This window comes from Dryobates pubescens, chromosome 17, assembly GCF_014839835.1.
Source record: "Dryobates pubescens isolate bDryPub1 chromosome 17, bDryPub1.pri, whole genome shotgun sequence".
Classification (NCBI taxonomy): Eukaryota; Metazoa; Chordata; class Aves; order Piciformes; family Picidae; genus Dryobates; species Dryobates pubescens.
Genome location: NC_071628.1, coordinates 12,719,404 through 12,745,727, shown reverse-complemented (window position 1 = coordinate 12,745,727; position 26,324 = coordinate 12,719,404). Strand labels below are relative to the sequence as shown.

Genomic DNA, 26,324 nt, shown 5'->3' with positions numbered 1-26,324 from the left:
CTTCCAGATTTGATAGCAGCACATCTCAGGACAGTGTTCTGCTGCTGTTGCCGCAAGACACACTCAGCACTCGTGGAGACAGGAACAATCGTGCCATCAAATAATTCATTTGATATTAAACACCAGCTACAACTTGTGATGGCTTTTGGTATTCGATTATCCTTTTGTTTTCAGCCTTAGATTATTGGACAATAGCTGTTGAAGCAGGGATAAAATAATGGAAGATCATAAAGGTAGCAAACGACTTTTCAGATCAATTAAACGTGTTTTCTGTATAAGGATTTTACATTCACTTATGCATGATTTGGCTTTCAAAGTTACTTATCAACAGGATGATTCAGGTCAAGCCACTAGAAATGTCCTAACTTTCTGGTGCCACACAGCAATTTGACCAAGGTCCAGTGCTTTTTAGGTTTGTGAAGGTTTCTGTTATTTCTTCTGTTCCTCCTTTGCACGAAGAATGATCAAACGGCAGCAGCACACCTAGAAATGGCCTGTGCACGCAGGCAGACACGCAGCCAACCCTAGTGACAGTGCCTGCAACGTATGGATGCAGTTTACCACACTCTGAGCAAGAACACGAGGCCACAGAATAAACTAAAAAACACAACTGTTTTATTGTGACATTTATGACATTGAACCCTTGTTGATATGAATGACTATGGGTACTCCTGACACGTTACATCACGTCATGGTGTAGGATGGCACTGACTGTCATCTGACTTTTGAGAATGTTTAATGGTCCCTACTGACCTCAGTGCATTTGGCAAGTCACAGAAACTTTATCATCAGGTTTGTGTATACAGTTAACAAGTAGTTGGTCTTATAAGCACCATTACAAACCCTCACATTAAGGGTATTATTAATCTAGTTTACAAATGCTTCATTGATAAAAATAGCATGATTACAGTATACACACACTTAATTTACATGTAATGTATTATAGGCATAACTGAGATAAACTACTGAGCTAACTTTGGTTGATTGAAGTATTTAGACTGAATAATGGCAATTTTGGCTTCTAAGTTGTGTAAATATTACAGTGCATTTATAAATCTAGGTTGAAAATTCACTAGCACCAAATGGATATCATAAATGGCTGACCTAGTAAGTTGTAGTTGGAGAAGCAAAGTTTAAGAATTACAAAAATAGAGCTGTCCCATCAGTTGAAAGCACGTTCTTGTACCTCCGCTGAAGCGACGGCGTGTCTCAGCATCAGCGGCCACCTTCCCATAATCAAAGTCCCAGTTTTCAAGATTCAACATACCAAGGTAGCTCAGCTACACTGAAAAGCCTGAGGAAGTGGTTGGTTTGAGCTAGGGTATTCATCCTGTACCTTGTTTATGTAATAATATAATAGTGCTGTTCATACAAATGTACTCATGTAAGACTGTACCTATGATATGGAGAATCTGATCGGGAGGAGTATTCAGTCCTACCTATCTATCTTTGGTTTCATTATTCGGTCTTTGGTGGATGAATTAATGAAGCAATATCTGAATTTTCATTTTCAGGTTATCTCCCAGCTCACCACTGAGGTAGTCTTTGTCATGTTTTTCTTCAAGCTGGTTAAGTTCTTTCTTTTTATAGAGTGGAATACTACTGATTTGTAATGAATAGTTTCCGGGCACTGGCTTCTTCTTTGTGAAATGAAGGTAACTTATTCCGTCCTTCTTATTGATTCGGAAGAAACCGTCCTCGTTTCCAGAGTCAATTAAATATCGGTTGTGGTTTGTCAGTGTTGTGAGGGCAGGAAGCAGTTCCAGGATGCGATCTTTGTTACTGAGATCTGAGATGTTGATGGAGAAGACTGCTGCTTTCTCGATATCCCAGCTGGCAAGGCTGATTGGCGGCTCCAGCTCTTGCTGATCCTGCACAAGAGCAAACAGTGTCAGATGGCTTTGTCAGGGAGTGTTTCACACCTGCTGTGCGTATGAATTTCTTACGCACCTCACTGAGTATTAATTACATTTCTAAAAGCAGGTTCTGTAATATCATCAGTCAGATCCACTATTACAGGCTTAGGACTTGTCAGGTTAAAGTATGGCCTTTGTCACTGTTCCTCTGTGGGTAACAGGAGCCTGAGACACACGTGCATCTGTGTGTACATCCTGCTGCCTGAAAAAGCCTCTCCATGCCTGGAGTCTGCAACAGGTCTACAAAACAGCAGCAAAGGCATACTCCTCCTCTCTGTCAGAGGAACCACAAACGAATGAATCACAGAACTGCCTAAACTGGAAAAGATCTTTAAGACCATCAAGTCCAATCATTAGGCTAACACTGACAAGTCTTTGACTAAACCATGTCCCCAAGCACTACATCTTCATGACTCTTAAACATCTCCAGGGATAAGGACTCCACCATCTCCCTGGGTAAGCCACTCCAATGCCTAATAACCCTTTCAGTGAAGAAGTTCTTCCTAATATCCAGCCTAAAATTCCCTTGGCGCAATTTGAGGCCATTTCCTCTTATTAAAGAACAACAATATGCAGAAGAGAGCAAGGTCCGTGGGGGAGGCACATCCTTCAGTTGGGAGTTTTCTGCTGTGCAAGATTCACTTTTCTTAGGTGTGGAGCTAGTGTTGTCTGTGGGTGCAGCGGGGTGCTGGAAAAGCAGCATCACCCCTCACCTCTGAGTGATGATTACTGAGCTCCCAGCTGAGTCCCCTTTGCAACAGTCATGCTGCAGTGGCAGGATGATAACATTCATATAGCACATCAGTTCTAGCATTGTCATTTGGAAAGCAAGAGAAGCTCTGTGTCACCTCTGAGACAAATCCAGCACTTGTCACAGAGAGTACTGAAACACACTGAGGAAATGTGGTTTATGACCCCACTCTGTCCAAAATCGAATGCCCACACTCTTCTGGGCAAAAGCAGTCTCCTGCCTTCACCTATCAGCAGAGCAGAATGCTCTGAGCACCCAACAGGAACTGCTAGCGGGCTCCTGAATCCCCTGTGTTTGTGTGTGGAATAGCGATCTCCACAGAATGTCCACATGAACAGGACAGTGGTGATATTTAGCTCAGGGCAGCGATGGTGTGGCAATGTTCTGCTAGAGTTCAGTGTCAATGGGTTATATTTTGAATGCAACATACACATTTGTGCACCCAGACATCTACCAGCAGCTGAACAACAAACCCTGCACAGCCTAGAGCCCTGCTGCTGCTCTGGTCAGGGTAGATCCCTTCACCTGTAACAGTGCTCTCACCATGGACTGGAGGAACAAGTGAGAAGCCAAATGACTATGGACTTGGTGACACTTCTCCTGCAAGCCATTTAGGGTCTGCTGAAGTCCATGTATAACTAATACAAACAATAAGGTTTCAATCCTTTGACTTGTGCTGAAATTGGACTGGATAAGCAGTCAGGGCAATTCTGACTTGAAATAAGCCAATGTGGGACTCCCCAGGTAACGCCAGGAGTCTGCATTTTGTCTGAGGAGGACTACATTATACATTACAAGAGAATGCTTCTACCACAACTTCTGCACTCATACTGGGAGATTTGGTGCTGGAAGCCCAGCTGAAGAACAAACAGAATTACAGAATTAATAGAATTAACCAGTTTGGAAAAGACCTTCGAGATCAAGTCCAACCTATTATCCAGCACCATCTAATCAACTAAACCATGGCACTAAGTGCCTTATCCAGTCTCTTTTTAAACACCTCTAGTGATGGCGACCACCACCTCCCTGGGCATTTACAACCACCTACATCCCATTGTGCTCAATTCAGAACCAACCCCAGCAGAAGTTTGGTGAAGCTGGTTTAATGCTTTTTGAGAAAGTCCTGAAACCATGTATTAATATTTGGTTAATAAAAAAACCCCTAATGACAACAGCTAGGAAAAAATGGAGTTGTGTGAGCACTGCAGCAGATGAGGAGCAAATGGAAACCTGCCTCTGTCACCAGTGATTTCCCAGCAATGACAAATGAAGCTCTGCCTCCTGTTCTGCTGCTTGGGCCAGCAGAGAACACTGGCAGCCTTGGCCCCAGGACAGCAACCTAGGTGACAGACTGCACGGGCCTGGACTTGTTGCAGGTGAGGTGTTTGTGTCCAGGGCTCTGTGTTTGCTTTGGAGAGGGCTCCAGCCACAGACACACAATACAATGCTGCTTGGCAGGGCCCTCATTTACTCTGACCAACAGAGAATCATAGAAATGTTTTGGGCTGGGTTTTGGTCTATGTTCTGCCTTTCTGGCCATATGCTTACACGATGGTTTTACACACCCACAGGCCTCTGACATCAAGAGCCTGCTTTGCTGACAAGTGGACTGCTCTCCAGACAGCTGGATGGACCTTTATTTTAGTGTTTGATGGAACATAGATATGATGTATGCAGGGGCTTCAGAGGATGACCTTTACTTAATGGCAGAAAGCCCCTAAGACCAAACCCAGCTCTTTGGTCTATTTTATTTGGAGTGTACATTTTTCCTGTGGGAGTGTCTCTTGGCATACCTTCTTCTGAGACTGGTTTTCACAAGACAACCACAAACCCTTTCTCCCCAAAAGGGTCAGTTACCTCTGCTTCATTTGCAGTTTCATTAGTGCTTCTGCGTTTCCTTCCTCTCTTGGGATAGCCATTGATTTTACATTCATAACAAGCTTCTGGGGAGAGGGAGTTGTCATCTACTTCCCCACTGAGTGAAAGCTCTTGTCCTTGACCTTTGCCTAGCCCCACTCCAGAAACACAGTGTCTGAGGAAGGAAGAAATTAAAAATTAATTCCAGTGAGACACAGATCTTATCAAAAGCTGAATCTGGGGGACTGTGAACACAAATAATAAAGCAATTGTGTTGCATTCATTTCCTAGGAAAGATTTCTGCCGAGGTCAATGGGCAAAATTCTCACTGAATCACAATGCAGCTACCTCTGAGTTCAAGAACGTGGCTCCTCAAGGCTTTGCCCAGGAGAGACCTGCCAATATTTAACAGTTTTAAAAACACAGACTTAAGCCATGAGAATTTGTTAGTATTTCTGTGATCCAGCCTGGAACACGTTAAAAGACACCAATTTTCAGAAACTGCTGAAAAGTGAGGCCTTTCATTAATGGAGCTCAAAGCTTTTAGTCACTTTTAAAACTTAAGCCACAATCTTTCTGCTTTCCATGTGAGTCACTTGGTTCTTCTTGATGAACAGCCCTAACATTCCCACTGGGCCAAATGAAAATTCATTTTCTTGATAAAGCATATATTTACCAAAAAACCATAAATAATTCATTTAGAACACAGAAGAATGTGGGACACACAAGGACACTAGAGTACACAGAATTGTCATTAAAACTAATGGGTGAAGCCACTTATCTTTAGAGCCAGTGGGGGGCTTATTATTATGTTGCTGTTTTTAAAGGAGACAAATGATACCCCACAATCCACAGTGAAGGTGTGAGCTCCCAAGTGGCAAGCTCAGAGAACATGCCAAGCTGCTGGGGTGTGCAGGAGAGAGGTGAAAGCAGTAGCTTAAAAGAGGTGATTGAATCTGGTAGTCCTGACTAAATTTCATTAAGCATTAAAACCACATTTCTACCCCCTCCTTAGTTACTTTTCTCCCCTCTCTTCTCCAAAATCAGTGGGTACATCCAGCCCTTGAGCACCTCCACAGCCCTGTCCCTCTCTTTCATTGGAGACAATCCTCTTGGTTATACTATTCCACACTACAGAGAAAGGAGCAGGTTAGGTCCTCTAGGTCTGTCAGTTTAAAATGAGAATCCCTTACCCTTGTCCTATTCTGAAGTAACCAGGTGGACATCCACAGACATAGCCACCTTCAGTATTTGAACAGCCGTAACTGCATGGGGCTTGTGCAGAACCGCATTCATTGATATCTTGGCAACCTCCAGTAAACTGCTCATACTGGAACCCAGTAGGGCACATACATTTATAGCTTCCCAACGTATTGTGACAAGATGCTCCTCCACAAATGTGTGCGCTGAGGCATTCATTTTCATCTGGAAGAGAAGCAGGACATAGCACATTAACTTTTACTCTCAGGTGTAGACCAGCCTAGCCCTTCAGAAAGGTCCTGTTTGTTGCAAAGCGTGCTGCCACATCAGAGGGACAGAAAAGGAAAGCAGGGTCTGGTGTCACCCTTGGCTAGGGCAGCAGTTGCTAGGAAATTACTACAATCGCACAACTGAGTAACATTTGGGCTGCTCTACAGAAGATTTTACATGCCACATCAGCTCATGCCCTGGAAAGCAGAGAAGGCAAATTTTTTTTGGTTGTTTTGTTCCAGAAACGAGAGTAAAACCTTGCAGAGCCGACAAACTGGTCCAGTAATCCCACATTCACAATGCTGTTCAACATTAAAGAAAAAAGAGTGAGAAGTCAAGCTCTGACACCTTTCCAGACACTGAAAATCCCTCCCTACACATTCACCTTTAAATATGAGGGACAGGTAAGGCACAGGATAAAAGTAGTAAAGTAAAAATAAAAGCAACTGTAGATACAAAAGATTGCCACATTCGGGACCAGCTCTCTTCCCAAGTGTGGCACTGTAGTGTGAACTGGGGTTCAAGGTCAGCTCAGGCTTCTTTACTGCACATGATTTTTTTGTTGTGTGGTTGTTTTTTTACGTAGCTGATATGCATTTTTCTGGTCTGATGTGGCAAATTGCTTTGAACCACTCCAAATGCTATTGTTCCACGTTTTCTGTGATAAAGCAGCTACATGTGTACGTTGCGTGTGTGTGCACACGTTCAAGAAAAGCCATCTGGACGCTGTATGGATAAAATGTAAAGCACAGAGTAGCATCTCTGACCCAAGCATCCAGGTTACAGGAGAATAAGTATTGATGCAGATCATTATTGTCTTTTTCCAAACAATGTGGCTGTTTGTTCTTTGTTTAAAAGCAATGCCTCTGCTTCTGGCAGCCTGATTTACAGCATGGTGCACTATGGAATTGCCAGGGCAGGGGATGCAGTCACACACAGTACAAGACATGGGAGGAACCAAAGCATTCTTCAGTGATTATCTAAATATGTGCTGCAGCAACATCAAAAGCCTCTGAACACTTCATTAAATAAGCTAAAAAAGACACAAACTGTTTGCAGAGTTGGGATTGCCAAGGCATATAAGGAACTGTCACGGAAAAACCTATTATGCTGATTCTTCCCCTGTGGTATGCCCAGGAGATCTAGATCAGTATCTTAAGTATATACAGTTACAGACATTGCAATGTGAACATGTGGAGACCACAAGGTATTAAAGCCTAGGGATGAATTTTGTGTTACTGAAGCCTGTAAGAGTTTTCCCATTAACTTAGAGCAATATTTCAATATTTGTCACACCTAACACGGCAATATGTCCACATCATAAATGCACATTTGGGCCACAGAAAGTTACTACACCAGAAGGAGATATGCTCCCTTTGCCTCACTTCTTAGCAGCAAGAGTGTGGACACTAGTGAGGTTAGTTTCCATTTTTTCAGTGATTGTTGCAAGAAAAAAAATAGGAAGAAAAGTGAAAAATCTTAAGGCAGCCTCATCCTCTGTGTGAGCTGTGCTATCAGGCACCAGCCTTGCTCTCCTGTGCTCTGCAACACACAGCTCTGCCATGCTTAGCTCCAGCAGGAAGGAGAGGTGCCATGAGAATGGAGGAAAACTAGCCTTCTTCCCTGCAGCTTTGGGGTTCTGCCTGAACTGCCTCAAGTTCAAGAGGGTGGAACTGCTAGCTGAGTCTTCCCCTAGTTGTGGTTCTCAGTGGAAATTTCCCTGGTGAAGTTTCTGGTGATCAGTAGTTGTGGTGCCAAGGCTGAAGCCTTTCTTTCAGTGGGCGAAATACCAGTGCTTGTGGATGTGAAACTGTATTCCCTGAGTCAAATCTAAGCAGTAGCCAATGGGCTAAGCACTAACCACTGCTAGTGTAATTAATATCCCAAAACACCACATCTGTGCTCCCTCCTTGTTCTCTTGTATGTTACAGGCAGAGTACTGGAGTGTAAGCAAACAAACGTCACAGCAAGGACTGCACAAAATACCAGGAGGTTTGGTAAGCATAATTAAAAGCAGAGACCTCCCTAGAGCACCACAGTGATAACAAGCAAAGACATTTTTATGTTCTGAAAGCAAAGAAAGCCAAACAAAGAGTTATGAAGCACTCTGTTTTCAAAGAGGTCACCAAACACATCTCTGGGTATCCACACAGGACTAGTTTGTATGAAGCCCATTAAATATGACTACAAACACACATAACTGTCATGAAAGGAAAAATTATTCATGCTTCTCTTGTTTGAATATGCTACATGCTAAACTCATGAAACACTCAGAGACTTTTTCCCATGACTTCTGCAGAGGACTCAGTTCTGCCTGCCCAAGTCATATCCAGCATCAATGCTCTGTACATGCAATTTCATCTACGAGGGCTCAGAGGCTTGGGATAGAACCAAACTTTATGTAGGGAAGAAATAAGCATTTGAATTACCAATGTATTTACTTAACATAAATAAAGAGCACTAGCATTTGTTATTTATAACAACAGAATTGTCCTGTAAGCACTTGTGATAAACTCTATCCCAAAGCATCTTCAGGCACAGCAGCAGCTTTGCTCAAATATGACAAATACTTAATTCTGTACAGAGAAGAGGCTTCAAACAGTTGATTTCCTGTCAGCGTTGCAAGAATGATATAAGCACATATCAAGCGTGATTCTAATAGAATTTTAGATGCTTCAGGCTAGAAATTTAATTTTACAACTTAACAATCCAAACTTGTGGTTCTGAGTCCTCCAGGTTCAACCTAGCATCAGCTCTCAGAAAGGACCTGGTGTCTTAGCAGAGACTGCTATATGCCCGAGTAAGACTTCCTTTGCTCAGACCACAAAATGAGTAACACAAGTTCCATGAGTAACACAAGTTCCCTCAAAGTTAAAGACAACATCTATCACCCACAAGGATAATTTTGTGGTTAAACACTTGTGGAGTGAGGACATGGGCTACCAGGTGCTTCACATCCACTCTGCCTTTCACAGGAGCATGCATTTGTAATGAAACTGCTGAATTTACTAAACTATGATCGAGTAAGTAACACACAACGAACTGCACCACTGTCCTTCACTTCCTGATGCTAGCAAAGGTAACATTTTAATGGATGAATTCTAAAGAGTGACTTGCCAACACACTGGTTCCATTGGTAATGCTGGAGATATCCTTGTGGGCAGCTACACCTGTATCCTCCAATTATATTTTGGCAGCCATGCTGACACCGGTGGTTTCCATCACATTCATCAACATCTAAAAAGGTGAGATACACTCTGAGTTTTGGGAGAAAGGCTCAGATTATACTATACTTGAAAAGCATGTTACAAAAAATCATACATATTCATACATCATATATAGAGAGATGCATTTCAGGATCTTCCAAAAGCCTGACCAGTGCTGGGAGACCACTTCAGGCCTTTCAGGATTGGATTTCTGGCTCCACAGCAAGTAATTTAGGGCTGAAAACCACTGAAAGCTCCAATTCAGACATGATTTTCAGAGCTCTTGTATTCTGCTATGGAACAGACAGCAGAAAGCCATTTGTATTTGGGATCGTATTTTCCTTAAAGCTCACAGCTCCACAGCAGACAGTCTCTGGCTCTTACCCAAACTGCCAACCCAGGAATCCCCAAATATTTCTTTTCAAAGCAAATAAAATTCTACCCCAGGAGAAGGCTCTACAGAGCCAAAGGAATAAAGCCCCCAGGACCTTTAACTCTCTCTTTAGCAGGTCACCTTTGTGATGCAAGACTATCTGTTCCTAGCAAGCATCTCAGAAATCTATGCAGGATTCAACAGAACTTCACTGAACCAAAAATGCTTCAACAAAACCATTCCAGACTAAAATGAACTCTCCTCAGAAAATAGGTGTCCATCTCCTTAGCACCCTGCGACGTCTCTATTCAGGTCCAGGAGACAAACACTGTCTTGTTGCTAAATTTCTATACCTCACTCCCCTTCACTCTGTACATGCTTACTCCATAGATTTTGGTGCTTACTTTATAGGTTCCTCCCCGGTTGACAGGATGGCTGAGAGAAGATGAAGGGAAGCAAGAGAAGGCCAGACTGAATGCACCGTATGCTCCACCTACCTTCGCAGCTCAGGCCGGTTTGATCGAGTGAGAAGCCACGCTGACACTCACAAACGAAACTTCCTGGAGTGTTCTGGCAAATGCCCTTCGCTCCACATAAATTAATTTCAGTAGCACATTCATTGTTATCTGGAGGAAACCAAAGGCTGAGTGTTACTTCTGTATTCCTTGTTGTGAAGTAATGCTAACAATGAAGAGTTTGTGACCTGAGGTGAACACCAGTAACACAGCTGTCCTAATGTGCTCTCCATTTTTCACTTTGCACTAAAGGAGAGCTTACATTATCTCCTTTTTAATTTGAAAACACTAATGATTGTTAAGGGAAGGGAAACACTCCTTTTCTTCACCAAGAATATGGAGTTTGATGTTTCAATCTTCAAGCACCCCCAAATTCACACCAATATCACAGGATCATCCAACTGCCACAAGCAGGACCCAATTTGCAGAGCAGCGTGAGTGTTTTGCAAGAAGTAATGCTGTTCCACAGCTGCAGTGGGTGTCTGTTTGAGGTACAGCTGCAGGACTGGCCCATTCATGCCGCTTTCTTCAAAAAGCCTTGATGTGGTTGCTAATGCAAGTCGTGCAGTGAACCTCAAGAACAGAAATGCAACTACTTTTTTGCTCAATAGGTATCAAAGGGTAAGGCAAAAATCACAAATTGGTGATTTTGCTGATTCTTGCAAATGCAAAATCCAAAGCTTTGGATTATGAAAACAAGGGAAGGTAGGAGGGAGGGTCTCTTTGCACCTTCTGCTCTGGTGGGACTGGGATCAGAATGTGGCCTATGTTTCCATTTGGGTTTTTTGGGGAAGTCGATTTCACCTTGTTGCTACAATGCTTCCAGAAAAAAAAATGTCAGTAATAAATCCCAAACCTGTGTCTACATTCCCATGTCACTCACCAATGCAGGCTGTATGGTGCTGAGTGAATCCAGGAGGGCATTTACAAGTGAACCCCCCGATAGTGTTGACGCAAAGGAACTGGCAGTTGTGCTGCTTTGTTGCACATTCATCAAGATCTAAAAATAAACCAAGAAAACACCTTTCACTTACACTCCCTGTGGAGGATGACAACTCAGCTGCCAATAACTAATGTATCAAATAAAGCCTTTTGAATCCATGTCTCACATGTGCCTCTCACATGAAGCTCCACATGTAACGAATGGGACTTCAGAGATATATTAGTGTCCATGCTAAAATTGCATTACAGACAGCACTCTCATCTGTCTGAATGATGCTGCTATAATAATAAATGTCTGCTCTTACAGAAGTCAATAAACAGGACATCACCATCTTCGTGAGAAGCAGGGGCAGAGTGCAAAACAGTATTGTACTGAAGCACGATCTTACTCCAAAAGGAGTATTTAAATGCTAATCACAAAGTACACTGTCATTTCCCATGCCAAGTTTATCAATGCTGCTCTTACTTGTGTGGTCTCCTTCAGATCTTTGCTACCAAGATACATAAATAAATGAAAATATAATGAATATTTTGAAATCTCTCCTGCTGTCACTTTTTCAGCTGCAGAGCTGGCAAATCAAGATTCTGCTGGTGCTGGACAATGTCCTCCAAACCACATTTGTGTTTGCATCTATTAAGATATATTTACTGCCGAGAAATACATCTTAAAGCAGCATACTTACCAAAATAAGACCAATTATGTATACTATTAGTCACAAAGTCTCTTAAGATTAGCTGTCATCTCCCTGCAAAAGTCCTGTGGATCTACTGTTCATGTAGATGATCAAAGAACTAACTGAAACATCAGCTCAATCTTGTGAAGACCACTTCCACTGTCTTCAGTGGAAATCCTCACATGAACCAAGGAGACAGATTTACATCATGCAGATGTCCTTGATGTGGTATTTGCCTGTGAAACACAGAGTCTCTGCAGTAAACTCTCTTTTCTGATTTTTACCTTTGCAGCTTCTCCCATCTTCCTGCAGGATGTAGCCCTTCGGACATGAACACTGGAAGCTCCCCTCAGTGTTTTTGCAGATGAAATTGCAGGGTTTGGGGGACTCATTACATTCATTCAAATCTAGAAGAAGCAAAACCAGATGCCTCAGTGCTGATAACTAAGATTTGCGATAATGTTTTTCAAAATACTCAGGAGCTCTCAGGAGGAGAACAACGTTCCCAAAGCATTCTGCTGAATGACCTCTTCTTTACCCTTTTTTCAAAATCTTTGTACTTCCATCTTCACCACTTAGTAATAAACTTTATGTACACACATCATAATGAAAAACTTACCTATGCAGAGAGTGCCAGTTAAATCTGTAGTATAGCCAATGTTGCAATGGCAGCGGTAAGATCCCCTCTCATTGATGCATTCTCCGTTACGGCAGACATCATGAATAACCTTACACTCGTCAATATCTGCAATTAAATGAGGGTTGGTTCACAATGGAACAAGAACTGATTTTACAGAGCTCCAACAGATTCTTGTGACCTGACGTGAAAAACCCCCACACATCCTACACGAAAAACATAAATGACATGAAATAACGAAATATTGCACAGATTAAGGAGAAGTATTAAGTGGGAGTGAACAACTGGACCTGATTATATATTAGTCTCCATAAATCAAACACAGCTTTCATGTACATAAATAGGTCTTAATCCATACCTACAATACAGTCATAAGGGAGAGTGCAAACTGCTATTCAAATGCTTGTCAATCAACCAGCATACAAAATAAGTGTCTGCCAAGGTGGGAAGGGTGCCGCCTCATCCAGGGCCTTCGGCTGTGTTCCCTCCTTCCACAAACTTTCTCAACATAAAAACTCTCAGAAAATTTCAACTGAGATACAAAATATTTAGTATCCCACCGTGTGCAAATATGCAAAAGGACAGTTTATCATTTACTACTTAATTTAGCATTGTTTAAGAGAGGCTTTAACAGACAAGCCAGTACCTGCTCCATTAGACATGTATCCTCGGCCATGAGGACAAAGTTTCTTGAAGGCCACAGTTCCTGGGAAGGGGCAGATCTCACAGTTTTGTCCCCAGCCTCGGCCACCATCACAACAGCATTCAGACTTGGTGACAGAGTTCCTGTTGCTTGATCCGATTTGACACATACTTTGTAAGACTTCAGTGAAGCAGTAGCCCTCCCTGTTGTCTGGAAGACAAATTATGCATCACAGAGAATCCTAATAGTGATGACCTCCAGAACATGGTCATGAGACCTTAGGAATTTAGTCAGAAATATAAAAGAAAGGGCACACTTCACCCTGGGACTGTGGAACAGAGAGTGAAAGATTATCGACAGTAAGGAAGAGACTATGATGTAGCAAAAGGTGGAAGCTAAGTTATGCTACACCTCTAAAAATAGATGTTTCTATCTGAACCCAGAGAAGAATGACTGGCTTGAAATCAGGACCAAAGAAAAGGCCGAGCAATTCCCTGCTGACTGAAACCATCAGTCATTAAGTTCACCCAATCAGACTGACTGAAGCAGGCATACGGTAAACATAAACAGAAGGAACTTGCAGGAGGGCACCTACTTACAAAGGCCCCTGACTGATGGCATGTAAATTCAAGGGCCTCTGCACTCACTACACATTGCTAAGTTTAATTTCAACCACAATTTCTGCTATCAAAGTGATAGCTCATTAGAGTGTCTATGTGTGACTTACCAAGGCACTCATTCTGGGCATCACTGACAGTGAATCCCTCATTGCATTCACATCTGTAACTTCCCACTGTGTTTAGACAACGGCCGTTCTCGCAGATCCCAGGTTTGGTCTGGCATTCATTTTCATCTGTGTATTTCAAATGATGCAACAAAAATCAAGTCCATTGTTGGATTAGTGCAGATTATAGATGCTTGTATGGCGTTCTTAAGCTGTACATTCTGCCTGGTTAAACCTGCACATTATTTTTAAAACAGGAATGCTCTTTCACGCAATTTTCAGTACCATGTGTTTTGTTACTACATTTTTCTCTCAATGTATTCCACACTGTTTTTCCCCAAAATTTTCAGAGTTACAGCTGCACTTCTGAATGCCATCTGAAGTTTAAAACCAATTCAGATCTACTCTCATCCATGCTAACACGGACAAATGAGCTTAGAGCAATGGGCCCAATCCTCCACTTCCTGATACAGAGCACTCAGCAGCAGCAATACAAAGTGACTGTAAAGCCACAGCTACATCGTTTCTCTACTCACTGCCCATGTGCGTGCACACTTGAGCAGCAACAGTGTGTATGGCACTGGTAGATCCATTACACAGGTAGCTGTGTAATTCTTTCCCTGAGCTCCTTTATATTTCAATAAATCCAAAATATGCAGCTCTACTGAGGAACTTGGAGCTACTACAGCTTCAACACTTCAGTGTCACTTACCTATACAGCCTTCCCCATCCGGTCTGCGCTGATAACCTGGTCCACAGATACACATATAGGTGCCAATTAGGTTTTTACATTCCATCTGTTTTGAGTCACAGTCATGAATTCCTTCTTCACACTCATTCTGATCTAAAACACAAGGTTTAGACTTCAGTACATAGAGATGATCCTAGAAATTCACAATAGTAAATTCTTACTTTGGAATAATTTCAATTGTAATCAAACTTCTATTGTGCTACACTAATCATAAGATATACTAGCCCAGAGGAAACTGATTTCTCCCGAGTGCCCCTTTTCAGGGCAAGACAAAGCCATATCATCTGATATGACCTCACTTTATGTAGATATATGTTTAGGAGCAGGACAGGGCTGATACAATCAACTGCATGATGGAAACCATAGAATTTCATCCCAAATTCTTTCTGACTCAGTTACTTCCTGGGACTAGAACTTTGGCTCAGTAGTGCAGTGAGTCAGACCTCTGCGCCTGCAGAACTTGAAATCATTCTCTCTTAACCATGAGAGCCTGGTAGGAGCTTTACCTCTGCACATTCTCTGGTCCTCCCGCAGAACATACCCCGCGGGGCACTTGCATTCGTAGGATCCATAAGTGTTCACGCAGCGGAAAGCACAGAGCAGAGGGTTCTGAACGCACTCGTTGACGTCTGGATTTGGAACAACAAAGACCACAGGGGAAATGAAACATGCTTTTGTAACACTCAGCAGGCTTGAGCGCACAGGTTTAGGTATGGGCAATCTCACAGATCCCCATTTACCAAGGGCTAAATTTTAATAGTTGGGGACTCATGGCTCCACTCGTCATGGATGTGTGTACAGCGGCAGGCACCAGGCACGGCAGGATCTTTGCACAGCTACCTGAAGTTTCAGTATCATCAACGGCAAGCGGCCAATGGAAATAATTTCCAGATCCATGCTGCTGAAACACTGTCACAGTTAAAACTGCATCTTTTCCACATCTAGGCTCAGTATTTGTGGCTGGTTATTTTTAAACTCTAGATACATTAATTGAGCTTCTTCGCAAACTGAATTCCGTAAAACCACCACCTTACGAGAAACAGTGCTTTGAAGTGCATTTGCTTACACTCTGGGCTACTCAGACTAATTACTGCTACTTAATGATGTTTATGCATTCTGCTAACTCCTCCTCTGCCATTCAAGCTTCAACCCAAATGCCACAGGGAAGTGAGTGAAGTTCTAACTGTACATAACACTAATGCAAGCTGAAGCAAGAGCAGAAGCATTCTCTCTTACGGGCGTGCAAACAGACTGCTGCAGATAATTTCAGAACAGCCATGTCAGGTCAAAAGAGAGTGTCAGGATGTCCTAGGCCATTCTCCTTTCTCTGCTTGTAACAGGACACAGCCTTTCAGTTTAAGGGCTTGCACAGCCAAAAGCCACAACTGAACTATCGAGCTTAATTTCTACTGGTGGATCTCCCAATGAATTTGTACAGTCTATTTCTGTGTCAGTTTATACTTGTGGCCTCAGTAATACTCTGCAGCAAAGACTCCCACAACCAAAGTAAGCACTATGCATATTAAAATGATGGCTTTGGTTTGTCTTAGCACATTCCCCCCATTTATGGTACCTTTAACACTTGTGGCTTTATAGATTTAAATGATGTAAGTCTTCTACCACATCTTCCACATTGAAAAAGTCCAAATTAATTAAATTTTGGCATGTCCCTTCTAGAACTCTGATCTTTCTTATTCCTCCCCTATTTATGCATTTTCTCATTTTTACTTTTGAAATGAGAGACTAAACCATGAAAAATATACAACCTAGGGTAACATGGTAATTGTCTAGTACTGCATTTATATTTTCTGGTTGATTCTCGGTCTCTTCCCTAGCAAATCTAAGCACATTCTAAGTTGTATTTTCACCATCCACAGTGACTCTTCACTCAAGGACTGGGGCAACCATATCCCAGCATCCTCCTCAGATAAAGATACATTGTTCCAAATGTCTAGTTTTTGGTTGGTTGGTTTTTACACTGATTTACTCTCCCCAGTCCATTCCAAAACCAGGAAACCGTTTCAGCACACAACAGTCCTTAACAGGTGGGAGTCTCACCTTCACAGGTCATCATTGGTCCAGGCTCAAATCCCTCAACACAAGTGCATTCAAAGCCTCCCACCACATTCCTGCAAGTTCCATTTCCACACGGGTTTCCAACAGCACATTCATCTGTATCTGTAAGCAGTTAAATCAAGGCAAGAATACATGGTCATACTCAACTAAAAGGGTATAAAATCTATACTGCTGATGTACAGCCAAAAAGATACAAAACCCAGAAAATCCAAGAATTCTCTTAAGTGACTGAGTCAAAGTCTCTTAGCATAATTTGGGATTGCTAGAGGTTATCCAGGTCAAACATTCAGTCAGAGCAGGAACAACTTGGAGCAGATTGCCCTGGCAGGTTTTAAGCACCCGTGGGAATGCAGAGTCCATGATGTTATAATTATGCAACCTCATTACCCCTTAACGCAGGAGATTATATAAAGGGAAGGTGAAACAGCTGTACTTACCCACACATTGAGCTCCTTCTAGGATGTAACCATACGGACATTCGCAGCGGAAAGACCCATCTGTGTTGATACACTGCCCAAATTTACAGTTATCTGGATCAAGGCACTCATCCACATCTTAATCAGAAAGACAAATAACACAGTAAGTGCAACTCATTTCACTTGCTTTTAGACTTTCCTCAAAGAACAAGCGCTGCTCTGACAAGAAATATTCCCAAGGTCACAAAAAATAAATCTAATATTTGACTTTTCATATATTATGATGTGGGCAGAGAATTTGTGTTGCAGGCCAGCTTCAGAATGCAGAAGAGAAACTGATTCTAAATGTCAGATAAAAACCCTCTCCAACTGGGGCTACAGGGAGAGGAGCAGATATGAAAAGCAGTAGTCATCCAGCGCTCCTGAAGTGAAAACTTTTGCCAACAAAGCTGAAGTGCTGTTTGTCTTGGGAGAGAACAGAATGTACCGAAGGGATGTGGGAAACTGTGGTGTGCACTTCTGGAGGATTAAAACCATTTACTGTAAACAGGCCACATACACTGCATAAGAAAATGCAGGTATGCTATGTGATCCATTCAACAGACCCTAGTCTGCTCGACAGAAATTAAGAAGCCCAATATGCTATTCTAAAAGAAGTCTGATTTCTGATACAAAAGGTATTCATGCATGAATTTCAAATCAGTACAAATACATCAAAAAATGCATAGAAGTTTCTACAATTCATGGCTTTTGGAAATAGCTGCAGAGGGGTTATTCTCAGCTGAGAAGGAGCATGGCTTATGGGTAGAAAATTGATACTCCTGCAACAACAGCATCACGCAGTGCAAGCACCTACCCAGTCTTGCATCACCAGGTCCAACAAGGATGCCAATTCCAAATGGACAAATCTGCCTGAAAGCCTCTATAGGAAAAAACAAAGATGTAAGTCAGACCATATGTCAAATTCCATCTTTGTGATCAGCAATACTCATGAGCGACAGAAGTAACCACTGACAGCAATTTATCCTCATGTTCAGCTCCAGAAATACAGTTTGAGAATGTACAGACTTGTCATTTTATCTTACATTTATGTAAAAACTACATGCTGGCTTTACATTTCATCTGACATGTGTATGTGCAAGATCCTGTGAATAATTTGCAATATTTAACTTAAGGAGCAAACTAACAGAGTTATTTCCATTTTAGAAGTATCAGTACTAGTTGCTGTAGTTACTCTTTTCTATTGTAAATGAAAGACTTCCAACACCTTCTGAAGGCCCAATCTAATCTGTAATCACCAGGCAGTAGCTCCTTAAAGCATGCCAACCTCTAGCTACAGAGTAAGTAACAGAGTAAAATTTCTGGTCTCAGTTTAGAGTATAATCACCACTCAAGTTTCTAAATCCACAAAGTCTTCTGAGTGTTTTTTGATGACTAAAGATGATGTAAGTCATTTGAGAACAAGTCATTCTCTGCTTTTTGCAAAAAGCATGGACTTGTTTACCTGTGCAAATCACCTCATATATTCACAGAATCACAGAACTGTGAGGGCTGCAAGGGACCCCTAGGATCATCTAGTTCCAATTCCCCTGCCATGGGGAGGGACACCGTCCACTAGATCAGGCTTCCCAGAGCCACATCCAGCCTGGCCTTAAAAACATGCAGGGATGGGGCTTCCACCACCTCCCTGCACAGCCCATTTGTGGCATTATAATAAATAAGAAATCTTAAATTTCCACTCTAGTGGACCAGAAAGCAGTAAGCATGTGTGCAATCATAAAGGCTCTTCAGCTTTAGAAACTCCTCCAGCTTTGAGTCTAACACACACAAAAAAGTCCTGCAACTGAAACTGATCTTCCATCACTTCCCTTTAATCTGTATCACAAGCAGATGGATGGACTGAGGACTGTAATTCAAACCATTTAAAGACACTGCTGAGTATATTCTCTACTAACCATGCTCAGAACATCACAGAACCCTTGACAAGATTTTGCTTTGTTTTCTGCAAATTCAGTAAGTTGCAAAGAGGTTTCCAGTTCCAACAGTACACTACAGTCATAGACATAACAACTGTTCCATTTTCAGTAGCTTATCTTTGCTGAGGTTGAACAAAACAGACCTAAAGGCAGATGCACACTTGCACTAAAAGCAGCAGTGTCTGGCACACTGGTAGGCTTCAAGTAGTACACGCAGCCCTGTGCAGCTTGACCACACAATCAATACCTGTGTGCTGCTCAGGCCTTCAAGGGGCTGAGGTGGCATACGTGCTTCAGCTGCATTCAGAGGGCAGTGGAGAACATGTGTGAAACAACAACTAAGTGGGTTGTTTTCTTTAAATAAAGAAACAATTCCACTGTCCATGACATGCTGAGATATTAATTACCCAGACTGACAACTTAAAGATTTTTCTTTTTTAAAAGATGAGAAAACTGGCCTTGATATCATCCTTTGGGTAAAGTTTGGCCTGCAAAAAACATATGTGCTGACACTTCAAGGAAATGCTGCAATGTATACCAGGCCTTTCCCACTGACTTTGTTTCAAAGGCTCCTGGGCAATGTAATGAAACATGCTCAGCCTAGGAGGAACATTGCAGCTGGCACATTTGATTCACTTTTCATCCCTTGGCTTTTGTGAGAACTGTCTGCAAAGCATCTACATGACTTATTAACAAAATGAACTGTATCAATGTATTGCTGAAACCACTAAGGCTGTTAACCTCATCTGTCAGCACGAATTAAAGTCCATTCAGTGACATGCAGCACAATAGTACAAAGGCCTGTTAACTTGCTTGGTGCCTGGTTACTCAGTCTTATAAAGGGTACTAACAAAGGAAAGTGTTTCTTCAGCAGCAGTGCAGGGAGGCTTTCCTTCATCAAGGCCTGTGTCTTGTCATTCCTTGCTATTTTTGCAAGTCATTCGTATCACTGAGATGGCAGATTCAGATTCTTTTAAATAACAAAATGTAGTCACAAAATCTGAAAGGTGATTTTGATTGGTTTGGTTTTTTAAAAGTACATTTCATATTTATGGCATCCCCTCCTATACTTATTTACAATTCAATGAATTCCATTTGTGTCTTATAAGTATTTCCACTCAGAGCTTATCAAGGACCTGCTTACTACGTTCCACTTCCAGTCTGTAATGCCTCCAAAGCAAAACATTCAGCACCCAATCACACTAACAAACCTACAAACAAACAAGGATTATGCTTCAGAGTGGACTGTGCAAGTTGTTTGGGACTGCAGTGGCATCGCTTTGCAGAGAGCAATGACAATCTTAGGTTTGAACACCTGTGGAAGATTATTTTTCCTAATTCCTTCTTGTAAGAATCCCAGTCTTCTTTCAGTTCCAAGAGGCTATCGGGATAATAAGGTGACTTATTCAAGAACTCACCATCTGCTTCCTCTGGGCAGAGCTCACAGGGATCTCCCCATCCCTGACCCTTTAAGGCACAGCAACACTCTTGTTTGGAGTGGTTTCGGGACTTCGGCACGGAACATTTTCCGTCTTCAAATTTGGTAAAGCAGTAACTTACTCTCAGATCTGTGGAGAGAAAAAAATTAGTATGAGCAGTCAGGATGACTTTTGACACAATTTTCACTTAGAGATGTTAACTGCAAAATTATAGGGGACACCCCCAAGAAACCGCTGAACTCTCACCTATCAAGAAGGACTGTTACTGTTTCCGACTGGGGAAGCCCTGAAGAGGAGGGGGAGCTCCCTACCCCAGTGACAGAAAGCTATGGGAGAGTGTCCCACTTCAGTCATGGAGAACAGGTCATCCTGAGTGCAATCACGCAACACTTAGAGGATGGCCAAGGGATCAGGCCCAGCCAGCATGGGTTTAGGAAGGGCAGGTCCTGCCTGACCAACCTGATCTCCTTCTATGATCAGGTGACCCGCCTGGTGGATGTGGGGAGGCCTGTGGATGTAGTCTACCTGGACCTCAGCAAGGCCTTTGACACCGTTCCCCATAGCAAACTCCTGGCCAAGCTGTCAGCCCATGGCTTGGATGGGAGCACACTGAGATGGGTTAGGAACTGGCTGGAGGGCCGAGCCCAGAGAGTGGTAGTGAATGGTGCCACATCCAGCTGGCAGCCAGTCACCAGTGGTGTGCCCCAGGGATCAGTACTGGGCCCCTTGCTCTTTAACATCTTTATTGATGATCTGGACGAGGGCATCGAGTCCATCATCAGTAAATTTGCTGACGACACCAAGCTGGGCGCAGGAGTTGATCTGCTGGAGGGTAGAGAGGCTCTGCAGAGGGACCTCGACAGGCTGGGCAGATGGGCAGAGTCCAACGGCATGAGATTTGACACATCCAAGTGCCGGGTTCTGCACATTGGCCACAGCAACCCCATGCAGAGCTACAGGCTGGGGTCAGAGTGGCTGGAGAGCAGTCAGGCTGAGAGGGACCTGGGGGTGCTGGTCGACGGTAGACTGAACATGAGCCTGCAGTGTGCCCAGGCAGCTAAGAGGGCCAATGGCATCCTGGCCTGCATCAGGAACAGTGTGGCCAGCAGGAGCAGGGAGGTCATTCTGCCCCTGTACACTGCACTGGTTAGGCCGCACCTCGAGTACTGTGTCCAGTTCTGGGCCCCTCAGTTTAGGAAGGATGTTGACTTGCTGGAACGAGTCCAGAGAAGAGCAACAAAGTTGGTGAGGGGTTTGGAACATAAGCCCTACGAGGAGAGGCTGAGGGAGCTGGGGTTGCTTAGCCTGGAGAAGAGGAGACTGAGGGGTGACCTTATTACTCTCTACAACTACCTGAAGGGAGGTTGTAGACAGACGGATGTTGGTCTCTTCTCCCAGGCAAGCAGTATCAGAACAAGAGGACACAGTCTCAGGCTGCGCCAGGGGAGATACAGGCTGGATGTTAGAAAAAAGTTCTATACAGAAAGAGTGATTGCACATTGGAATGGGCTGCCTGGGGAGGTGGTGGAGTCACCATCACTGGAGGTTTTTAGGAGAAGACTTGACGGGGTACTTGGTGCTGTGGGTTAGTTGCTTGGGCGGAGTTGGATTGGTTGATGGGTTGGACGCGATGATCTTGAAGGTCTCTTCCAACCTGGTTTATTCTATGTATTCTATGTATGTATTCTATTCTCTTGTCCAGCAGAGATGGAAGAGCTGTAGCTTTGCCCTCACTCTGCTTTGTAAAAACTGAATATTGTCTTAATTCATTTATGTTTCATTCTTAGTAAGAATCACTCGATTCAAGAGATTTTAATCAACTCGCAATGATAATATTGTTCAGTGTTAAATGAGAGGCAATTTTCAATAACACTTTCCTTCCTCATTCTTCCCCAAAATACACACAAACAAAGAGAACTGGCCCAGAAGCACTGTATTTTACTCCCTTAGGCTGGGTAACCAGGAGCAGAGCTGAGATCACAGACCACATGCACCCAGCAGAGAGAGAGCTGGCAGCAACCTGCGTTGGCAGGGGCACAGCAACAGGGCAATGATGGAAGCAGCTGCTCATTCAGTTTTCTGGCTGCAGCATCAATGCCGGGCAATGGCCAGATTCTGCAGAAGTCCTGGGTAATGGGAAGCTTTAAACTAAACTTCGCTTGGCCTGAGATACATGGAAAAAATCAGAAGTCTTCTACAAGGGATGGAGAGAGGCCCACTTAAAGTTCATACACACAAGTGTGCATTTTCCTCTGACAATACGTGTGAAACCATGGCCTGTTTCCACAAAGAAAGGCTACCATTTTTTAAAATTAATTTCCTGGGGGAAGTGTGTATGCAATTTTTGTTTTGTCATTACCTCAAGAAAACAACATCCTCAGACTGTAGAAACCTCATTTATACAAGCTACTAAAGCACAGCTAAACCAGCCATTCTGCTTTCTTGAGGTTGACTGAAGTAACTGTGCCAAACTGCATGGTGGTTTGAAGACTTGGATGAAGGTTTACTGCAGGTTGGATTAATTTTTACCAAAACCACAGTTTCATTTAGCCCACTGTGAAGTGAAGAACACACTACAGTGTCAACAAGCATCACCATTCTGTGCCAAGCATAACTGCAAAGGTCCTTATAAAGGTTTTTCCTCATCAGTGGTTCCCACTGTGCACATTGCATACAGGACATTTAACGATGCACCTATTTCACGTTGTCAAAGTCTTTAAAACAACTCCCTCCCTAATCTGATGTATGTATCTTTTATCCACAGCATAAAGTAACCTGTGGCTTTTCATTACTAGATGTTCAGCTTTTAGAATCTCATCTCTGGCTTAGTGCCCATGTTTTGAGGCTTTGAACAGTGTATGTGGTAATCTAGAAGCCAAGAAACACTTGAGACTTTACTAAGCAGATGGGGGCTTATTGTCCACACAACACTGCTTACAAAATTTTCCCATCGATCTTGTTTCCACCCACACATCTGGGGAGAAGAATAGCACATAACAAGTGCTATGATGTATTTGGTAAGTGCTAAGAACGGCTTTAATCTTGGAAAAGCTGTTTTTAGCAGTGCATTGTAGTAGTCTCCTGCCTGTGCTCACGCTCCACCTGTGTCAGACATGTCACAGTCTGTACAGAGTCCAGGTAGCCTCAATATTTCTTCCAGGGGTGAAATAAAGGGCTGCAGGGCAATGTAATTTCCTCACTTAACCTGGTGCATTTAACATTATCTTTGCCTCTTTTATTGCAGTGTTCTTTTTAATGACAAACAGATGTTACAGCAAGACAGAACCTGGCCCCAACTACAGAATTATCATGTTTTCCTTGTGAAAAACACTCTCCAAGTCCAGAGTCTCTTTGTTATATTAGAAACAGGCAATTAATAAGGATCTTATAAAACAGCAAACAAATTCTGAAATGCCAGAAAACAGGAATGAACTTACCTTGGCATCGCCTTCCTGTGGAAGACAACACAAAGCCTTCTGGACATAGACATTTGAAACTGCCTGGAGTGTTGCTGCAGGTGCCCAGGGCACAAATTTCTGGCTGCTCCACACACTCATCGATGTCTGTAAGAAAAGTAATTAAAGAGATGAGAAATAAAAATGTTTACACGGGCAGTCCTACTGTGTAAAAGGTAACCTTACATTATCGCTGATACCCAATGGATTTGAAAGGGAAAAAGAAGAAAGGAAGGGAAAAAAAAAGGTCAAACAAAGATGGACAGACAGAAAGAGGACCAAGAAATCCTGAGGTAAAATGTAGGGTTACATTTTAACTCCTTTTGCAGTGGGCAAACCTTAATAACATACCCTCGAACAAACATTAGGGATTAGATTCTTCTTGGGATCAGATCAGGTAGTTCTGGTTCCAACAAAAGTTGGTGAGAAGTTTTCTGGGAAATGATTTACTTGTGGCTACAGTTCAGAGCTGTACTCTGCCACAGATGACTAAACATTACTCATGTTTAGATGCAGATGAAAGTGGTAACAACTGCGAGTAGCTAGTAAAAGGATAAAAGAAGAATTATTCCGTAGATACCTTCACATTTGTCATTCTGCAGGACATATCCAGGAGGACAGATACATCTGAATGATCCATCCAAGTTCTGACATGTGCCTGGTGAGCATTTTCCAGGTTCCAATGCACACTCATTGATATCTAAAAGAAAAGAAAGACAATTTATTTGAGATATTTGCTTTTTATAAATCAACATAAATTTTGATTCCATTAAACTGATGGTCAAACCTCCCAGGAGCAGGGAAAGAGTCCTCTTCTTGTCCCTTGTCATTGTTTTCTTCTGCTAGGTATTATGATGACAGTAGGGCAGTTCTCTCTGATCTTACTATGATTATCTGGTCATTTCCTACCATAAAAGAAAGCACTCACCGACACAAGTCCTTCCATCCAGAGCCACCTCATAGCCATCATTGCAAAGACACTGGAAGGACCCAATTGTGTTCACACACTGACCATTCCTGCAGAGCATTCCATTTCCACTTGCACACTCATCCACATCTAAGAAAAATAACATTGAAAGATGTATAAGAAATACCTGAAACAAGTGAAATTGGCTAGGTGAGATTTCTGTTTCTATATCAGCACAGTAACTGATAATAATGCAAATAATGTCCTGCTTCAAAAGCAAGCAGAGGAGAAATACTATTACTGGTCTATGTAATAAAATTGTCAAAGCAAGAATGGAAAAAAAGGAATGGTATATATCACATGCAAACACTAAAAAGGCTACAGAAAAGTGAGCACTGCATAATCAAAAAGGTCTTTTCAGACTGAAGAACCTGGGGTTTGCCTTTAATCACTGATCATGCAAGGTGCAATTTTATTCAATACAACAGATGATACTAATGGTACTTTCATTAGAAGTAGAAATTAGAGACATGTAACTAGTCTCAGCTCCTCTTACCTATGCAGTCATTGTTGTGTGAGAGGATGAACCCCAAATTGCAGCGGCAGTTGAAAGAGCCAATGGTGTTTCTGCAGGTTCCATTGCCACAGGCGTCTCTCTCACACTCATTAATATCTACAAGGAAAAGTCAAGCACGTAGCATTTGAATCACTGATGGGGAAAAGAAAAGTTTGTAGCTGTCCCATAGACAAGAGAAATAATCCACTGTCAACAGAGGGAACAGAAGGAAGAAACCTTCCCCAAAAGAAGATTTAATACAGGTTTATATATTTGACATTAAAATCTACAAGTACAATCAAGAGTTCAACAATCATTTATCTTAATGGTTCCTATCCCATTCTTTTCAAAGCAAATCTAAGCTATCCTTGATCACAAGCATTCCAAAATCTCATCTTGCTCAGACAGATGCTACACTAACAGCTGTGAGTGAGTTAAATACAGAATTTCCTCCTTTATGAAGACAACTCTGTTTCTGGAAAGGGCACTTTTCTGGCAAGAAATCTAGACTTCCCTTACTCTGTTAAGAAGCTGTCTGTATACAATTGTTGCATTGCTGTATTCATCTATTAAATTTCTTGCCTAAAGGAATAAACGAGACAAGATGCTTCAGAAAATTCCAAGAAGAATGGAACCTTTTCCTGAAAAATGGAAGCATTAGCAGGATAAGTATTTTTAAAGGTTTGCTCTGCTGTAATGAGATGTTCTTCATTACCAGCCTCCTATAATCCTTAGCTGCCAGCTATGCTGTTTTTGCACCTTTGCCTGGTGGTAAATGGCTCCTGCAAAGCAGCTCCTTAAGATGGAAAGGACAGACTTAATAACTGTTGTAGGGGAAACCCAAGTACAGCTTAATTTGACATACTTACCCACACACATTGTTCTGTCATCATTGGTCTTGAATCCATTGTGACAAACACAGTAGAAACTTCCAACGGTGTCAATACACTGCCCATGGCTGCAGATATTGGGAATTTCTTGACACTCATTTCGATCTGAAAACAAAGAGGCACAGTGAAAGGGAAAGCCTCTAAATCACA

General features: G+C 42.4%; 1 protein-coding gene across 2 annotated transcripts in view; it reads right to left on the bottom strand.

The window, feature by feature from the left end:
• Positions 1-533: 533 nt before the first annotated feature.
• FBN1 (fibrillin 1) overlaps positions 534-26,324 on the bottom strand; it is a 153,437-nt gene continuing 127,646 nt past the window's right edge. For both annotated transcript variants that reach the window (XM_054168756.1, XM_054168757.1), the window contains 21 exons: positions 26,154-26,279; positions 25,285-25,401; positions 24,750-24,878; positions 24,402-24,521; positions 23,804-23,929; positions 20,346-20,495; positions 17,808-17,873; positions 16,973-17,089; positions 16,518-16,637; positions 14,966-15,088; positions 14,421-14,552; positions 13,712-13,837; positions 12,988-13,194; positions 12,324-12,449; positions 11,989-12,111; positions 10,972-11,088; positions 10,071-10,199; positions 9,112-9,231; positions 5,718-5,949; positions 4,525-4,699; positions 534-1,871 (listed from right to left, as the gene is read on the bottom strand). In XM_054168756.1, the coding sequence (XP_054024731.1) occupies positions 1,482-1,871; positions 4,525-4,699; positions 5,718-5,949; positions 9,112-9,231; positions 10,071-10,199; positions 10,972-11,088; positions 11,989-12,111; positions 12,324-12,449; positions 12,988-13,194; positions 13,712-13,837; positions 14,421-14,552; positions 14,966-15,088; positions 16,518-16,637; positions 16,973-17,089; positions 17,808-17,873; positions 20,346-20,495; positions 23,804-23,929; positions 24,402-24,521; positions 24,750-24,878; positions 25,285-25,401; positions 26,154-26,279 (3,071 nt within the window). In that variant the 3' untranslated portion in view covers positions 534-1,481. The remainder of the gene's footprint in view (positions 1,872-4,524; positions 4,700-5,717; positions 5,950-9,111; positions 9,232-10,070; positions 10,200-10,971; positions 11,089-11,988; positions 12,112-12,323; positions 12,450-12,987; positions 13,195-13,711; positions 13,838-14,420; positions 14,553-14,965; positions 15,089-16,517; positions 16,638-16,972; positions 17,090-17,807; positions 17,874-20,345; positions 20,496-23,803; positions 23,930-24,401; positions 24,522-24,749; positions 24,879-25,284; positions 25,402-26,153; positions 26,280-26,324) is intronic.